General features: G+C 47.6%; 1 protein-coding gene across 1 annotated transcript in view; it reads right to left on the minus strand.

Annotated features, from left to right (window-relative positions):
- Dscam (DS cell adhesion molecule) overlaps positions 1-18,013 on the minus strand; it is a 625,182-nt gene that overhangs the window by 573,116 nt on the left and 34,053 nt on the right. Inside the window, exon 3 of the mRNA XM_008826928.2 lies at positions 11,067-11,213. Coding sequence (XP_008825150.1) covers positions 11,067-11,213 — 147 coding nt within the window. The remainder of the gene's footprint in view (positions 1-11,066; positions 11,214-18,013) is intronic.

Genomic DNA, 18,013 nt, shown 5'->3' on the forward strand with positions numbered 1-18,013 from the left:
CACCACTATTTAACATGATATGTTCCCACCTGCTAAAGCCACACAGAATCACCTCAGATGGAGGCAGGTATGGTCTAAGAACCCTGGACTTGGCCATGGGTCCACTGTATTGAGCAATGCCATATCTTGCTTCTAAGATTCTTGACACATAACTGAGTTCCTGTGGCTTGGGCTATGTTGTGATTAGGTGCTGTGCCTTAGCTTTTTTTAAACAGAATTTTTTGCATCCCAGGCTAACCTTCAACTCACTATGTAGCCAAGGACACCCTTGAGCTCCTGATTTTATTGCTTCCATCTCCCAAGTGCTAGAACATAATTACAGCTATGCACCACCATACCCAATTTATGCAGTTCCGGGGATCAAATCCGGGGCTTCATACATGCTAGGCAAGTCCTTGCCCAACTGAGCGTCCCCCAGCCCCCAGTGCTGTGTCTTAACAAATACTGCAGTATAAAACTACAGGGGGTTATGGAAAGAAAAGCATTTCATAGAAATATCAGGAGACAGTCTTCAGTTTGAGAATAATAAATGATGGGAGCTGGGTGATTCTTTTTCCCCTGAGCAACAGTGTGAGGCAGGTGTCAGCTGGGAAATCCCAGGCTGCTTCTGATTTACTGGCCCAGACACTCTGGAGAGATGGTGTGAAATCACATTTTGGAACAGCAGGGGAAAAAATAGAGGAAAGTGAGAGTTTTTCTCTAATCATTAAGAATAATTTGAAAGGAAAACACCATCACCATTTTGAGAGAAAACTTGCTCATTTGAATTTATATAACAGATATTTGTTAAGCTTCTACTTCATCTCCCACGCCATTATATGATCCTTTGGGGAAGGAAGGGCTATTAGAAATAGACCTGAAACTAAGAAATGATCTTTCAGGCTTCTGGGGTATAAAAGTCACTGACAGTGTTATTCAACTCTGGACCTCGCATGCTGTAATGCCAAACTGCAAATCAATAGTGGCATAACTGTTCTGGGGGTAACTTTCTGACTGGCTTTGAGGCCTGCTTTACAGGAGGAAAGATTTTCAAATGTCCATGGCTGGGGAGGTCACAGGCCCTGGGGCGGGGGAGCCTAATATTATTATTTTGTTAAATGGACACATTGCCAAACTGTTTTCTAAGTAGTTACGTTTATAGACAGATTACTGCTTCTCTCGGCCTTTGGTCAGGGAAGTGTCCTTCTGTGTTAGGCAGCAATTAATAAAGATACTGAGAACCAACTGGTCAAAGTGATAAGAACAAATGACTATTGCATGGTCAGCCTTCAAGGAAACATTTCTATCACCCATTCCAAGGGTCCAGCAGGATCATAAGAGGGAATGGAAAGAAAAGAAGAGCTGGAGGATGGGGAGAAGGGCTGTGAGATGCAGTCTTCTGAACATGGCATGCCCGTTGCACTCAGAAACTCACAGCAGCTGGGATCTTCCGCTCAAGATCGGGCCGTTCATCATTTCATCATGGACGGGGAAGGGCTCCCAAGGCCTCACCTGTCTCTGAGGTGCTATTGCCAGGTAATGGTTATTTGGGAAAGGGTTCATGTTCTTCGGTGGTGTGGCCACTGGTAAGTTGCCCAAGATCTAGCAAATAACCTCCAAACCATGATGATACATGCAACTCTAAATAGATAGTACACACACACACACACACACACACACACACACACACACACGGGAGAGGGGAGGGAGGAGGAAGAGAGAGAGAGAGAGAGAGAGAGAGAAAGAGAGAGAGAGAGAACATGAAAGTAGGGGAGCACTTGTTACGAAGAAGCTAGGACTCAGCCAGAGTGGGAAGGAAAAGAACCGTAAGAGGCAAACGTGGCCAATACCTTATATACGTGTTTAAAATGATCAAAGAATAAATGCAGAACACTGAAATAAAATGAGACAAAAAGTGTAACAATGGACACAAAACCGCTCTGCTTGGACCATGACTCCAGGACATGTAATCTAAATATTATACAATACTTCATATATTTAATGTATCTATACGTCAACAAAATGTTAAATAATAAATGAAGCTATTATCTTAGATCATTTTTATTTGACTTTTCTCTGCACAGTATCACTTTCAAAAACATGAGCCCATATTAGCCTCAAACTTCATGTATCAAATACCCTGAACCTCAAAATTAGCTTAGGGCACATATTGAAAATGCTCTCCTTGCTTCAGTAAAGCCCTGTTTTTGCTCTTCTAAGTGACTCACCTTTCAGTTGTTAATATTTGTTGTTCTTAGATATTTACATTCCTAAGTCACAGCTTTTATAGAAAAATAAGGGCAAAGTCTGTATCTTTAAGGAAGGGGTATTTGCAAGATGGTGCTGTCCATAAATTACTACACCTCTCTGGGTCTCAGTTTTATCATCTGTAAAGTGGGTCTAGTGACGCCTGGTGGGAAGGCAGTGCAGCTGTTAATAAAGCCTGACGTGGGTGTGATATCCTTGAGAGCTACTTAACATTCCAAGTACATCACAAGTTCTTTACAGTCCTTCCTGCGAACACGCAGCCTGATTTCCTGTGACAGTTAAAGCAAAACTTCTGGTCCTTTGATGCCAGCTTACCGATCATTTCATACTAATTTCTGTTTGAGAAAACACTTTTATATAGTATGTCAAAAGTTGTTTGTTATAATAAAATCCCGTGCACCATCAGCTTACGGCACCCCCGTGCTTCTGCATCAAAACGTCAGGGTTTTGGCTCATTTCCCCCCAACTTCCTCTGCGTTCTGTCCAACTTGGCAACCCTTCTTCAACTGAATTGTTTTTGCTTTTGCATTCTTGCAAGCACCTCATAGGCAACTGCCTGTTTGTTTTGAAATCATGTTGGAGAGACTAAAATGCTGATGACAACAACAGCCAACATTTATGTCAAGCCTGTGCAAAGCTCTCTTCCTGTATATTAACTCATTTAGTTTCAATTTAAAATGCTGTTGGGGCTGGAGAGACGACTTAGTAGATAAGAGCTCTGGCTGCTCTTGCAAAGGACCCAGGTTTATTTCCCAGCACCAGCATGGTGGCTAACAATCATCCATAAGCCCAGTTCCAGGAGGTCTGACACCCTCTTCTGGCATCCACAGGTATTGTAAGGCATGGGTGCACGTACATGTAGGCAAAACACTCATACAGATAAAATAAATAGATAAATAAATAAATGCATAAATAAAATGTGATACAGTTCAGTTGGTAGAGTCCTTACCTCTCATCTCATAGGGTCTATCTCCTGAGCTGCACAAACAGGGTGTAGTAATGCATACTTGTAACCTCAGAACTTAGGAGGTTATCTTTGGCTATTTGTGGAGGTTGAGGCCAGCCTGGGCTACATGAGACCTTGTCTCAAAAAAATAATAACCTACCATGTTATTGTTACTATTGTTTGTGTTTCACAACTGCGGTAACTGAACTATGGGAAAGTCATGTAATTAACCTGTGGTCAAGTGTCTTGGCTCATGCTGGTCTTGCAATGTGGACTTTCATATTGCGTTCAAGACACACACAGGTCTCTCACACAGAAAAATGCACCCAGAGACCTGGAATTACCTAACTGTAACTCATAGAGCACCTTTAGCAGCTGGGCACGAGGTTAAGTGCTTATCATCTTCAGGAAAACAGTATGTCTGATTATAGAGAGGGACAGTTGACTGTCAGAGGTCTCACAGCTGTGAGACATGTCCCTAAACCAGGCTTCTCTGGGTTCAAACCCCAGTCATTACCCAGATGACTGTCAAATGAATGCCATGCAGAGAGCAGAGGTCATCTCTGGAAGAGTGCGTGACCCCAGGAGGAATGTTTTAAACTACATGAAACCGTACATGGTGCATTTGCCCCTCAGTGGCTCACCAGCTCTCTGCCGGGACCCTTGTTGTGCTTTGCCACACAGCAACACACAAAGGCATTTTGTTTTCTTTGAAGCCCAATTTTGTATGGTTGACACTCACATATTCCCCACCTTCACAGGGACTAAAGGACTGGAATAGTCTAGAAACACTATCCCTCCTTCCCTACTTGGGGTTCTCTGGTAACTGATGCAATTTTCTAAATAGAATTAACTTATACAAGTTTCAACCTTGAGTGAGTGCTTATCAATAACAGTGAGAGAGATGGAACTGATTTTGGAATTTGGTAAGAAAATTGTACAAGTCTTCAGACCACTAACCATTTGAGACAGTTATTCGTGTTCCCTTTAGCACACTTCCCCTTTCCCTTCGATGAAGGGACCCTAGGTTTGAGATACCAAATAATCCAGTCACAGTCACGTGTAAGGTGAAAGAGAAAGAAGTCTGCGAACCCTGGACACCCCCCCTTATCCCTGACCATCACGATTCTTTCATTTCAAGTTGACCTCGCAGGTGTCTGATAAGTATTCTCAATCAAAAATTCTATTTGCAGATCTCGAATCCTGTTTTCTTGTGGTACAGCGGTCTACCTGAGTAAGCCTTCTTCACAAGTCCTGATGTTAGTGTGCTGCTGAGAGCTCACTGAACAGCTTGGCAGTGACTTCTGCTCGCGCTGTGCTCTGTGCTCCAAATGATCGTGCCTCTGTCTTCAAGTTTTGAGAAATGAAAACTCACAGAACCAAGAAACCAGAGCATATGCTTGGGTTCAAATGCGGTCTGTCAGACCCATCTGGCCACCTGCTTCCTTCGTGTTGAAAAATCCACTTATCTCAGTGAGAAAGCAGGAGATTCCTCCATGGCTGGACATAGAACCAACCACCTGTACATTGAAGAGGAACAAGGGGTGCTCAGAGCTCTGTGTTTGGAGATATTAACATCAATTGGTATAAGATCTCCTTTGAGGCTGGGCAATCTGAGAATTCTAGGCACTAAATTCCTAGACACGCTATCGTGTTTACTGTTTCTCAGGTTTGATGATGGTTATTTTCAAAAAGGGATTGTTGAATGCATAAAAACATTGTCATCAACATCAAAGAAGTTGTACTGTACAAAGAGGTCACGCGATACTTTGGGAACCGCTGCTGTACTGAGGCCAGCTTGCATGACTGGCCCACGGGTGGTGTCCCTGAGTGGGAGTTTGGAAGGGTCCTGCCATCCTGCTTGGTGAGAATAAATGTGGTTCGTTCTGAGCACCTGCTTCCTCTCCTGTATCTGGTGTCCTTATGCTCAAGACAGAAGGTGACTGTGTGCCCCACCCCCGTGAAGCCCTGCTACTGAGTCTCCAGTCCACACTGTGGGCTTGTTGCCGCCCACTGCTGGTGGTCCTGTGTGACTTGGTGAGGAGGGTACTGCAATTCCAATCTGGCTTCCGCTCAGCTCCATCCCGTGTCTGCTATGCTGACTTTTCTCTAGTCTGTTCCCTGTGGCAATCTCCCTGTGTGATCATAGGCCACGCCCTCTGAATTTTAGCAGGTGACCACAACTGGTTGGTGCAGTCTTAGGAACCCATGACACATGTGCGGAGTATCCTGTGAGATTATGTCTAAGAAAGGGAAAGTCAGTGGGACACTAGTGATTACGGAGGAGAATAAGGAATATACCTGTGGGTTATTGTGGACAGAAATTGTGTGTTCGCTTGAGGACACTGAAGCAAAAACGAGAGAGAGAGAGAGAGAGAGAGAGAGAGAGAGAGAGAGGAGAGCCAGCCAGCTAACGTTAAGAACTGTGACTGAAAGGCAACTTCTCTTAGAAATCCTAAGTCAGGGTATGTGAACCTGTTGGGAAGAACCCATGCCTTTGAATGAGGACAACACATGCACAGCACACATGTGTGACCTTTACACATACATGCCATATGTATACATACATAACACATGCCTCTCTCCCCATCCAAACACTCCACTGACATGTACACACAGCGACATGCCTCGACCATACCTGAGACTCCCCGGGCTAAATCTGCTAATCTGTTCCTCTTCCCTTTTTCTTCTGCAAAAATGCCGGCGGTACATTCGTTTCCTGCGTCTGTCTCCACTTTGGTGGTTTGGGACCCTCGGCTCCCAGTGTGGGCATGGGGGTCTTCCTCTTGGAAGGCCACTGCTTTCCTGTCTGTGGTCCTTCAGGCCTCCTGGAGTTGCTTGGGAGCATCAGGCCCAGCTGCCAACCACACATGACCAGACCGCAGGCTCACTGGGAGCCCTGAAGAATCACAAGCAGCCGGATTCCAATTGCTTTGGATGGCCATAGGTGCCTCGACCATACCTGAGACTCCCTGGGCTAAATCTGCTAATCTGTTCCTCTTCCCTTTTTCTTCTGCAAAAATACCGGCAGTACATTCATTTCCTGCGTCTGTCTCCACTTTGGTGGTTTGGGACCCTCGGCTCCCAGTGTGGGCATGGGGGTCTTCCTCTTGGAAGGCCACTGCTTTCCTGTCTGTGGTCCTTCAGGCCTCCTGGAGTTGCTTGGGAGCATCAGGCCCAGCTGCCAACCACACATGACCAGACCGCAGGCTCACTGGGAGCCCTGAAGAATCACAAGCAGCCGGATTCCAATTGCTTTGGATGGCCATAGAGCACAGACGCCCAGGTCAGTGAGCCACAGAATTAGCTGGCCAAGTTAGGCCGTAACTAGCAGCTTTAAAATGAAAGAGTACTCCCCTCTAGTCCTGCAAACATTGCCAGGAAACCCACTGCTCACTTAGCTCACTCTCCAGCCACAGTGTGGCAAAAACATTACATCTCCCCACCCTGTGGGTTCCAGCCTATCGCCTGCCCCTGTGCCAAGGTCACTTTCTGTGTTGTGAACCAGATTACTGCTTGCTAAAAGCCACTGTAAGTACAGGTTAGACGGTGCGTGGGTAAAACACGGATCTGGAAATGCTTTGCTCACAGTTTTCATCCATTCTACAAATTTCTGCCTTACCCAAAGGAATGCTGCTTCCCTTCTGTGGCTCCTGCCTCTTGAAGTCAAACACCAGGCTTTCGGATGACCTCAGCTTCCTCCTCTATAGCACATGAATGATGGCATCAGCGTCCCCTTGACTCCAGAACATTCTGGGTGTCAACAGCTTAGGGTGACAGCCTAAGCATGCACACCCCAGTGCCTCCATCTCGGTATAGCTCCTGACCTCGGCATCTCTCCACATGCATGGTATAGCCGGGGAGAGAGATATGCGTTGTGCGTGTGAGAATGGACTGCATGCAAGCTACGTTGAACCCTCGCTGCTAAAATACGCTTAAGTCCCCCCTTCCTTTCTAAATGCAAAATTTTCTTAAATAACTGCCCCTTTTCTGGAACCCTCTCTGGTTTCACGCGACCTGCAGCATTGTGCAATCTCCAACCACTGCACCATGCTGCACTAGCAACGGGTGGCACTCTCTAATCTCTCTGGGACAGAAACCACCACCGCTGAGGTGTGCAGGCAGGAGCTGCTGCTCAGAGCCACCTCCCGGGTTATCTACAACATCCAGACCTGAGTTAGACCCCAGCTCCACACAAAGGCTCCACCGCACCGCCTGCTTCCGTCCCTTCCTATTTCACAGACACAGAAAACCACTCCTTTCATCCCAAATGAAGGAGGGAAGAGTCGTCCTCGGACCTGCACTCACGGATCCTAGCAGGCAAACGGCTTCGTCCCTTCCTATTTCACAGACACAGAAAACCACTCCTTTCATCCCAAATGCAGGAGGGAAGAGTCGTCCTCGGACCTGCACTCACGGATCCTAGCAGGCAAACCTCTTGAATCATCCCTAACGGAGGTCTTCGTCTAGGCAACAGTCTACAGAAAATGGGGCCCCTGCCAGGCAGAGGCGGTAGCTGGGAGACAGTAAAATGTCCGCCTTTTCTGTTTTCCAGGTCTGTACCCCCTGGCTGTACCTTTGATGTTAATGTGGCTGAGTCCCCGGGGACTCTCACAACTTTATCAACAGAAACAGAAACGCCTCCTTAACTGGGAAGCAATGCTCCATGGGACCGCGAACAAAACCCACGAGGAAGGGAGGAGTCACCGTTCTGTACAGTGACATCTGGGGGTCTCAGCAGCATTGGCTCCACGCTCTCCACTAGCCAAACCTGGCACTTCCCGCCTTTTCTGTTTTCCAGGTCTGTGCCCCCTGGCTGTATCTTTGGTGTTAATGTGGCTGGGTCCCCGGGGACTCTCACAACTTCATCAACAGAAACAGAAACGCCTCCTTAACTGGGAAGCAATGCTGCATGGGACCGCGAACAAAACCCACGAGGAAGGGAGGAGTCAGCGTTCTGTACAGTGACACCTCGGGGTCTCAGCAGCATTGGCTCCACGCTCTCCACTAGCCAAACCTGGCACTTTCACGGGGCCACATTGATACTCTGATAGTCTAGAGACTTACTGGTGCCCAGGACCAGAGGAGAGACAAAGGACACCTAAGGTTGGCAGGCAGTTCCATGGCCGTCCCGTGACCCACACAGGTAGTCCCCATGGCTCTCCGAGTGACCCACACAGGCAGCCCCCAGGTTCTCCCTGTGATCCGGGAAGGCAGTCCCAAGGCTCTCATTCCTCCTAGCTCCTTTTCTTTGGTAAGAAGGCAGCGTGTCCATCATGTTTATGAGAATGTCAGAGCAGTGCGCACCTGACCTGCACACACAGAATCCCCCACTATGGTCTGCAGCTGAATCTGATGGCAAAGGTGCAGTAAGCAGGGCTGGAGATGCCCAGACCACAGCCATTGGCCATCAGACCACAACTGACCCTTCCTTCCTTGGGGGCAATTACAAGATTCCTGCTTATAGGCTGCCAAGTATTCTCTACAGATAATTCAAGAGACATTAACTCAGTCACATCCTAACTGGGAACCCCATAAGCTGGATGAGGAAGGGGAAACACGATTTCTTTCCTGAGAACTCCCCAGGCCACCTTGAGAGAAGGTGGTGTTCAGCCCAACACGCAGTAAGCATCAGGATACCTACATTCCAGTCCAGCAGACAAGAATTTGTGCTTTGGGGCTGCTTTCTCAGTCAAAATGAAAGGTGACACCAGTGAGCTGTGTGACAGTGTCATTTCATTACCTCATTCATGGATACACCAGCATTTCAATTTTTCTTTTACTGAAAAACAATTTAGAGGGGTTGGGGAGATGGCTCAGTAAAGAACTGACCGGAAAGTATGAGGTCCTGAGTTCAGATCCCCAGAACCCACACAAAGCTGGATGTGGTAGTATATATCTGTGATCCCACCACTCCTGGGGGAAAAATAGGAGGTAGAGATGGGGGACCCCAGGAAGTTCAGGGTTCAGCTGCCCATGTACTCAGAGATGACTTTGGCTGCTCTGTCCATCCCCAAGCAGCCCAGGACCTTAAGAATGAGCTCCCTAGCATCACCCTGGAAGCCAGGCTGCCCCTCTCAGGCAGACAACTTGCCAGGATCCTCAGTGGGCATCTTAGTGGTGGCCTCATGCTGTCTTTGGGTCCCTCCTGGTCTCCAGGGCTCCTGTCTTCTGGAAGCTGATCCAGAACGCCATCAGCTCTCTGAGCTCACCGCTATGGAAGTCGATGCCAGTTCCCTACCATGCCTGATTTATCTGATCACCCTTCTCTTGGTGGAGAGAACCTGCTACTCAACCCACTGATCTACTCCAGGGAGGAACGCCTCCTGGGACAGATTTTCCACCTTGCAGCCTGGGATGCCCTGAAGATCCAGGACCAGGGAAGTGGGTCCAAATATAGCATGTGTGAGTCCCTAAATTCCTTCCCCAGGACTGAAAACAAACAAAAAAGACAATATAAATTTAGAAAACAACTTAAAAAGCTTTGGTTATAGCCTACATCCCTTCAATGTACTGTCATGACAGTGGATCTGGATTTTCATGTGGTTCTTTTCAATGGCTCCTTTTATCCTTTATAGTGATATCAGATCTCAGGCAGATCATTATCTGTCAGGAAGCTAGAAACAAAACCACGTGTCTCCTTGAAGGCTGGGTTACAGCTGGTCTCCATGAACTGAGGGGTTGTTACAAGTGAAAAATACATTGAAGAGTGTGTGTGTGTGTGTGTGTGTGCGTGTGTGCGTGTGTGTGTGTGTGTACATATATTCCTGCAGGTTCTTGCCCCACTGCAGGAAGACTACCGAGAGAGAAAATCAACTGTTTTCATGTGCATCTGAACACACTGTGAACGCATCATAATTCATTCCCAGGCAAACTTCGTCTGAGTAGCTTTCATTGTGTAGAAGATGCTATGCCTGCTACTGGGAGAGAGGGGTGATCACCATCTAGACCAGCTGCGAATCCTGCCAGCCACAACAACAACTGGTCTGGCAAGATAGTCCACTGGGGCAATTGTGGCACGGATGTTATGGGAGTATCCAACCACTTTCTAATTGGTTTTGAGGTCCACTTCACAAGATTGAGGCCATTCCTGATATCAGGCTAGGAACCTGTGTCTAGACAAGTGTACAAGCCACAGGCAAGAACACATTTTTAAGGATGCCAGGAGTCACTGTCAAAAGAGGTATAAGACACGAAACCTCAGTGTCCAGGAGGCTTTGCTTTCCAGGTCAAGAACACAGGGTGAAAAGCCAGCTTTAATGCTGCAAGAGATGGATAAATTGCAATCTCTTGCAGACTGAGTCAGTTTGTAGTTTTCTAACACCCTATATAGGCCTAGAAGTTATTCCATACACACATATATTTCTGGTTTAAGTATACATCCTTAATAGAAATGGTGAGTCCAAGGTCAGGAACACAACATAAACCCCAGCGCATCTGAAGGGACCAGCAGAACAGAAACCACACCCTGTTTTCCATGTCCCAGTTTCAAACAGTCGAACTTGTATTGCTTAAGTATCTCAGAGACACGGAATCAACTTGTTTGTTTTTAAGAGCAGAAATAAAATCATAATTTTCCCATAGACGTCAGGGCTATACATACAGCACAAGTAACTAATTTCCATCCATCAGTCAATTCTCCAAACATAATGGGAACCAAACCACTGAATATTAGCATATATGGCGCCCTACCCGTGCATGACATCAGGCTAATTTATAATGCAGAATCATCCCAGACATGCTAATTCTTAATTATGTCAAACACAGAAACTGAGGCCAGATTCCACCCGTGAAATAACCTTTGTGGAGGGCAGCGCCGGGCCCTTCCCCAGCGACACTCAGCCAGGCCTTTCCCCCATGATGCTCAGCTTACCTGAGACAAGAGAGATAGTATCCTTCTCCCACGAGATGACAGTGATGTACGCCTCCACCGAGGAGGGGATAATGCACTTGAAGACTGCGACATTGCCTCTCATGGTTTTCTGGTCCTCCACACGGACTGTATAGGGCTCCCGTAAAACTGGAGACCAGAAAAAGGACCCTGGGTAAGACGCTTAGACAGTGGACTCATTGAAGGAGGTTTCATTCTAATGCACACGAATGTTAATTGCATAACACAGCTTCTGAAAATAAATCGGGAAATGTGCACTCTATGTGTCTTTCATCACCAAATTAGACGTTGTTTTCATTAGCAACATACTGCACCCTGCCTTACGGGAAAAGTCTAACCTGAAGCATTTAGCTAGCCCTCTGAAGGCATCCCCAGGTGAGGCAGGCCTTGGCCTGTTGAAGGAGTGGTACACTCTAGAGCTTAGCTTCCCTCTGTCCTCTGAGGACCAAGGAAGAATGATCTGATAGTAAAGGAAAAGAAAACCAAATCAAGGCTGGGGAAACCACTCAGAGGGTAAAATGCTTGCTGTGCAAGTGTGAAGACCCAAGTTTGAATCCTCCCATGTAAAGCCAGAGGAAACAACATAAGCCTATATCCCCAGTGTCGCTAAGGAGAGATGGAGACTGGGGTGGGGGGCCTTGGTCCCTGAGAGCTTTGCAGCCAGTTAGCCTGTAAACAGGACAGCAAAACAACAGAGACTCTGTCTCCAGTCAAGTGGAAGAGAGGACTGACACAGAGGTTGTCCCCTGACCTCTCTGTGCACAGTATGACACACCCAGGCCTTCACTCACAGACACGAATGCACACAGGCACATACACGCTCACATGCATCACACATACACAAGAGACAAAAAGACAGGGGAGGGACTCAAGAAACCCTTGAGAACTATGTAACAATGAAAAGAGTTCCTCACAAGTAAACTTTAAGGAGAGCTGAAAATCCATTTGGGAACCATCCTTGTCTTCCCAGTATGCAGGGAAGGATGCGGATCGACAGGACCGTGCAGACACTCCCAACAATGGGAACATCCCAGAAAGCGTCAGGGCTCACGGTCTAGGCGGTGCTGGGGCTCAGTGCCTACCCGGCAGGCCTAACTGCCTGGGTTCAAATCCGAGCCCTGACCACCATTAACTCTGAGGCAGTGGATAATCTCCAGTTCCACCTGCTCCACGCTGGTGAAGATGTGGAGACCTACCACCCAGGGTGAGAGATTCCTACTGCCCAGGGTGAGGTGGTGACTCTCAGCTCAGGTGCCTACTGAGGCAGCTCAGTGTCTGAGTGCCGAGACACCAACCCTCCTCCAACAGCCAGACTTGGACTAATCTCTGGCTCTAGGATAACACCTCAGTGGCAGCCCCTGACCATATTATGCCTCTGACAGTGTGCCCCAGCTGCTTCTCCAGAGCTCTAAAACCTCAAATTTAGAACCTGGACACTGTGGCCATGGGCAGCTTCAAGTTCTTAATTCTGAGCTTTGGTTTTCTAGATAGTATGGAGATGTCCTGTCATTCAGTTAGTGGATAAACAGGTCAAGAAAACTGGCCCTGAAAAGAATTCCTAAAGAGGTTAACACCTCAGTAAGGAAGGGGGCATCCCCAAGGGGAGCCCCAATGGCCTGTGGAGACTGTCTCTCAATCTCTTCTGGGGAGGGGGAGGCTGGCAATGGCACACAGAGGGTCCTTCATACAAGGACAGCAGTGTTGGTCTCACTCCATTTTGCTGATCACACCTGTTCTTTGGCAATGCACACACACACACATTGCATTCTGGGACCCTGCCCCTCACTGTCTCCCTCTCAGCCCTATCAAGTCCTCCTCCACCCCACAAGTTCCTATTCCTGCTTTTTGTTTTGTCTAGGGACCCACAGTCCTCCTTGTCAACATTTGTGCTTGAATTATTTTCTTCGCTTAGAGAGACCCTCAACCAGAGTCCCAAATCAAGACTCTCTTCTGAGATCCTGTTCCTGCTCTGAGTGAGGCATGACCTACAGTTCCAGAGAGCCAGTCCACACCCACCACAGGAGGTCCAAGAGGCACAATGGGGCAACTCCAGCGTCCAGCCTCAGAAGCATGTTATGCACTGGGAAGGGAAGGACTTTGTGGAGGTCTTGACTTCCTGCCCTGGCTTCCCTCAAGGATGAACTGTGATCAGGACATGTGCGTCAGATAAACCCTTTCCTCCCCAAGGTAGTTTTGGTCAGAGTGTTTTATCACAGCAATAGAAAGCAAACTAGGACAGAGTGTGACTGAAAACAACAGAGCTTCATTCTGGAAGAATTTATAATCCCTTTAAAGTGTGTGTGTGTTTGTGCACGTGTGTGTGTGTGTGTGTGAGTGTGTGTGTGTGTGTGTGTGTGTGTGTGTGTTTGGATGTACAGTTACAAGCGTTTTGAAAAAAGCAAGCAATCCAAGTTTTTTTTTAATTATTTTTATTTTATGTGTATGAATGTATTGCTTGCATGTGTGTAAATGCACCCATGTCCTGCAGTGCCTGTGGAAGACAGAAGAGGACATCAGGTCCCCCAGAAATGAAGTTACAGACAGTTGTTAGTTGCCATGTGAGTACTGGGATTCGAACCCAGGTCTTCTGTAAGAGCATCCAGTGCTCTTAACTGCCCTACAATCCAAGTTTTGTTTTTTTTGTTTTGTTTTGTTTTTTGTCTTTTTGAAGCAGGGTCTCCCGTAGCTCCAGCTGTCCTGGAACTCACTATGTAGACCAGGCTGGCCTTGAACTCACAGAGATCCGCCTGCCTCTGCCTCCCAAGTGCTGGGACTACAGGCCTGCACCACCATGTCCCGCTAAATCCAAGTTTTTTATGAAAGTCTCCATCTCATTAGTGTAGACTCATTCCTTTGGACCCCACATCTCTAGAAACAATGCTCTGTGTGGTGGGATCTGCCTCTCAGTGTGCAGGGCAGCTCCCTCATGCTCCCAGCCTCTCTGGACTGGGGCAGATTCAGGATCCATTCTGCACCTAACTGCTGCCAGTTACCACAACAGCCACTAGCTGACACCTGGGCAAGGGCACAAGTTCACTCTGTTTTAGAATGGTTGACCTTTACATTACTAGACAGAGTTCTTCAAGCATGATGCTTGGCTTCCTATGTTGGTTTCTCCCTAGAAGTAGTTCTGAGAGGAGAGATGGGTCAGGACACAGAAGCTGTAAGAGAGGACACAGGAAAAGCAGCGATACATGGGCTGAGCCTCAGCCCCCTCCCTGCCTCACCCCCATTTGCAGCTGCAAGCTCCTCCCACATCTGTGCAGAGCAGCTGGAACCTTATATGGTCACAGCAGCCAGTCTCTGACTCAGGACTGGTCCTATAATGAAATTCTCAGGATTGCCCAGTCTTGTCTGTGTGCAGGGGCTCCAATAAATACGCATCCTCTAGAGGCTCAGCGCACGCAGGGTGTGGACGCTGTGGGTCTCTCAAGAGCTGCCGAGGATCCACGTTGGTCTTCCTTGGTCAGCTGCATGGCCTCTAGGGTTAGAGGTCATAAAGAAGGGGCAGTGATGACGACCTGGGGCAAGGCAGGAATAATTACTGAGCAGGAGGAGCCCTGTGGGTTCCTGAAGGCATCTAACCCTCTCCGGCTCTCACAGACTTGCTCCTGAACAGGCAGGACTCTGAAATGTGACTATTAAGAAACATCCCGGTTTGTCTCAAGAATTCATTTAACGACATCAGGATCAACTATATCATTTCAGGGACCAAGAGGAAAATTAAAATCTGGGGTTCATTTAAATTTTTTAAAACTGGGAAACAGGCTCTTAAAAAGATATTAAAATAGAAAATATTTTCTCTCTTCTGTGGAAGTGGTGCCTTAAAGAGATATTAAAACAGAACCTATTTTCTCTCTTCTGTTCTTTGTCTCAGCCTGTCAGGGTGTTTTTATTTGCTACTTTATATCATATTCCTGAGGGTACAGGAACAGTCACCCAGGCAAAGATGGACTGTCACAAGTACCCAGAGCCACCAGCTGTGGGGGTCTCCCCTCCTGAAAGCCACCAGCTTCTGGGCTGATGTGCTGTGCCCAGCCGGGGATGAGAAAATCCATCCCTCCTTCCCCACTGTGGGGCTGCTCAAGGGGAGGACCTAAGAGATGACAATCTCCCTACTGGGACCTTCCTCTCCAGTGTGTGGGATGGAGGTGACAGGCTGGATGATACAGTCACCGCAGTGCTGCTCATTGGGAGCGAGGCCAGCTCCTGCCACTCCTTGCTCCCGAGCAGGTGCAGCCAACCTTGGTCACTCATGTCTCTTCCCAGGTTCCCACCTGCAGGAGCATAGTAACTACTGGACTATCGGGAGGGAGGGAGGGAGGGAGGGAGGGAGGAAGAGCTGGAAGGGATGCAGGGTGCCCAGACATTGGTTGGAGAACAGCTGCCAACCCAACTGAATTAGGGGAGTCACCAAGCCCTTGGCACAAGCTCCTTCATCTCATCACGTTTTCTTACTTAAAAAAATATTTTATTTTTATGTGTGTGAGTGTATTGCCTGCATGTAAGTATATGCCTGTCGTGTTTTGCAGTACCCATGGAGGTCAGAAGAGGGCATTGGATTCCCCTGGAACTGGAGTTATAGACAGTTGTTAGCTATCATAGGTGTGCTGGGAATCAAACCCAGTCCTCTGCAAGAGCAGCCAGTGCTCTTAACCACTTAGCCATCTCTCCAGCCCCACATATTTTATCTTCAATTTTCTGTTTTTTTTTCTTCTTTTCAGACTTCATTATGTTTGGCAGCAATAATAATTTAACAAATATATGTTTTAGAATTATTGCCTTTCTGGCTGGGATTCGCCTCTAATACTCCTAAGAGTGTCTACAAAGGAACAGATAAATTTTGATTGAATCCAATGTAGCAATTTCTTCCATTATGGCTTATGATTTTGGTGTCATATCTAAGAAATCTTTAAATAATACATGATGACATGGATTTCCTCCCATCTCTCTTTAGAAAGGTTTTTTAGCTGCTTCTTAGTGCTTAGATCCATGAATCATTTGAGTTGATCAGAGTATATATTAGAGTACATATAAAATCTTGATTTTTTTTATATGTGGATACACAATTTCACCCCATCATTTATTGAGACAAATATCCTTTTTTCACTGACTTGTTTGAGCTCTATTTCTCAGTTCTTACCTATCCATATATGTGTGAATATGAAGTCTATGCTACTCTATTACTTATGATTACAATAACTTTCCTACAATAAATATTAAAACCAAATAGTGTTAGCTATTCTAAGTAAGTGCTAAGTTTTCAAGGTTGTTTGGCCATTCTACATACTTTAAGTTTCTGTATGTATTTAGAATGATCTTGCTAATTTTTATTTTTTAAAGCTTTCTGACTTCTTTGAACTTCCCTTGAACCCACTGACCATCCTGGACAGAAGTGTTATCTTGAGTTGCCAGATCATGGAAAATCATATTTCTCTCTAATTTTAACTGTTCTCAGCAAGCTTTGTGAGTTCCATATAACACTTTTCAAATCTGGGGTTGGACTTAGTCCTAAGTATTTCTAGGTTTTGATTTTACTATAAATAGTCTTTTATCACACAGAAATAGTCCTACAGGCTCCCGGGACCCTTCTCATAGGAACCCATAGCAATGGTGTCAGCATGTACAAGACCTATGCAAACTTTGGCAGACAAAAATCCATCACAGAACTGTGGAAATGAATAGAGGGCCCCAATCTTAGTCGAAGAACTATTAGCAGCTGATTACTGCTGGGTGAGGAAGAGTTGATCTTCTTAAAGGGAGGGACTCTAGATAGGCTGACTAGATCCCAGTGGATGAATTTGCACTGAGGGGCATCTGCGGACACTAACTTTACATAATTGGCCTTAACACAAATGACAGAATGTATGAACTCCAGTGGGGAGTGATTATGGGAGGTGCCAAAGGGGAGGGGGTATAAAAATGATTTTCTGCTCTGCTTCCCCGGACCTGCACCACCCGCTAACTCTCGGGCCTTCTACCCTATCCTCAGGCCTCTCGGGGTGGGTCCATCGGGGAGCCTTCTGCGCATTGACTCCCCCGGCCTCATTCACCCTTCCATCTCCACAGCTGTTCTCTGCTCCTGGTTTGGGCCCTGTGCCATTCCTGGTCTTGGGTCCCCAGACACCTGGGGAACTGGTGTGCTTCCTGATCGTTTTCGACCAGGCCAGCTTGGTGCCTTCCTTGGGCCCCAGGAGCACTGCTTCCGCGGGACCTGGCCCCGCCCTCACCTCTCCCTGCTTCCCGGACCTGCACCACTGGCTAACTCTCCCGGCCCGCTCTCCTGCCCTCAGGCCTCTCTTGGGGTAAGTCTACCCTGCAGCCCTCAGTGCCTTGACTCCTCCAGCCATGCTCACCCTTCCATCTCCCCCTGTTCTCGACTCCTAGCTTGGGCCCTGTGCCTTTCCTAGTCTTGGGGCCCCAGACACCTGGGGAGCCACTGCTGATTCTTGACCCTGTTCACCCGCACTGGCTTGGTGCCTTCCTTGGACCCCAGGAGCACTGCCTCTGGACCCCGCCCTGCCCTCACCTCTCTCTGCTTCCTGATCCTGCAACACCCACCAGCGGGCCCCTGTGCCTTTCCTAGTCTTGGGGCCCCAGACACCTGGGGAGCCACTGCTGATTCTTGACCCTGTTCACCCGCACTGGCTTGGTGCCTTCCTTGGACCCCAGGAGCACTGCCTCTGGACCCCGCCCTGCCCTCACCTCTCTCTGCTTCCTGATCCTGCAACACCCACCAGCCTCTTTCTGGGGCTGACAGCCTCTTTCTGGGGCTCCGAGGCTTACCTTGCCTCTCCCTGATCCTTTGCATCCAGTACAACCCAGCTACTCAATCCACTCCCTGGGAAATCTTGGGGCTTATTACCACCCCATCAGCCTTTGCATCCCTGCGTGGCACGGCCAAGGCCAGGATCTCAGGTCAGTCCAAC

This window comes from Nannospalax galili, unplaced genomic scaffold, assembly GCF_000622305.1.
Source record: "Nannospalax galili isolate Female #2095 unplaced genomic scaffold, S.galili_v1.0 scaffold192, whole genome shotgun sequence".
In the NCBI taxonomy this organism is placed as follows: Eukaryota; Metazoa; Chordata; class Mammalia; order Rodentia; family Spalacidae; genus Nannospalax; species Nannospalax galili.